We start from the raw sequence: 995 nt of genomic DNA, 5'->3' as shown, positions 1-995 counted from the left end.
CTTACCAGCATTTACCACAAAAGATCTCAAGCAGAGCCATCTGCTATCAACTTTCCTCAGGAATGGGCTCAGTTGGGCCTCTGCATCGCCCCTGTAGTCGTGGTTGCCCAGCACTGCTTGAAATTGGATTTTCAAAAGTAATCGTTACAAAAAATTTCAATTAAAAAAATAATACAAATATGACAAACCTCGGAAAAATCGGAAACTGCGAATAGGAATCTTTCACAAATAGGATCAAAGCATGATTAAAAAATAATTAAATGCAAACGTAAAAGAGGTTATATGAGAACTCACCACTGTACCACTGCTTTTGCAGGCTGTTTGCAGTGTAGATTTTGGAAAATGACTCCTCAAAAGTTGGGTCCTGTTCACTGGTTAATCCATTGTCATAAAAATTGTCTCCAGTCGAAACTACAAAATCGATGTCCAGTTTTTCGCCAACCTTTCCCATCTGCAACAAAATTTGAAAAAAAAAAAAAAACCAAAACAGCATTGTCAAAGACTAAGCCCATAATAAAGTACAGAAGGAAACTTTTTCCTATAGCTTTTTACGAAAATTATGCTGTCCAAATACATAAATTTAGAAAAAAAACTAAGGAAAAAACTTTGTAAACTTATGAGTTTGTATTTGTGTAATATAAAATATAAACCTGAAAAGCGACTTCGGATTGGTTGAAACTGCCCCTTCGACCCCAATCCCCGATGACCAGAAAGCTCAGAGATCCGTCGTCTTTGGCGGCTTGATTGAACTTTTGAAGCTCTGCAGACAAAAGCATTCCAACCATTCCAAAGTAAACAAGAAAGAGAGCGTAAAGAGACATAACTCTCTTGTAAGGAACTTCCATCGCCTATTCTTTTTGTGGCTTGAAAGAAAAACGAAGAACAACTATGAGGCCAAAGACGAGAATTGAGTGCTAATCAAATATGACTAAGAAGTAAAGAAAAAGAAAAGTGTACGGGATAAATGAAATATAAAAAAAACGTTATTTTTTTTT

At 35.9% G+C, this 995-nt stretch overlaps 1 protein-coding gene across 1 annotated transcript; it reads right to left on the bottom strand.

Annotated features, from left to right (window-relative positions):
- Positions 1 to 9: 9 nt before the first annotated feature.
- On the bottom strand, positions 10 to 973 carry LOC112094999 (purple acid phosphatase 17-like; the record flags this gene model as incomplete). Its single annotated transcript, XM_024176688.1, has 3 exons — positions 651 to 973; positions 295 to 451; positions 10 to 113 (listed from the first exon to the last, which is right to left on the bottom strand). Coding segments are annotated over exons 1-3 (456 nt in total), but the record flags the coding sequence as incomplete, so codon positions are not given.
- Positions 974 to 995: the final 22 nt, after the last annotated feature.

Source organism: Morus notabilis, unplaced genomic scaffold, assembly GCF_000414095.1.
Source record: "Morus notabilis unplaced genomic scaffold, ASM41409v2 C11357396, whole genome shotgun sequence".
Classification (NCBI taxonomy): domain Eukaryota; kingdom Viridiplantae; phylum Streptophyta; class Magnoliopsida; order Rosales; family Moraceae; genus Morus; species Morus notabilis.
The sequence above is the reverse complement of the archived record's forward strand: the minus strand, read 5'-3'. Positions and strand labels throughout refer to the sequence as shown.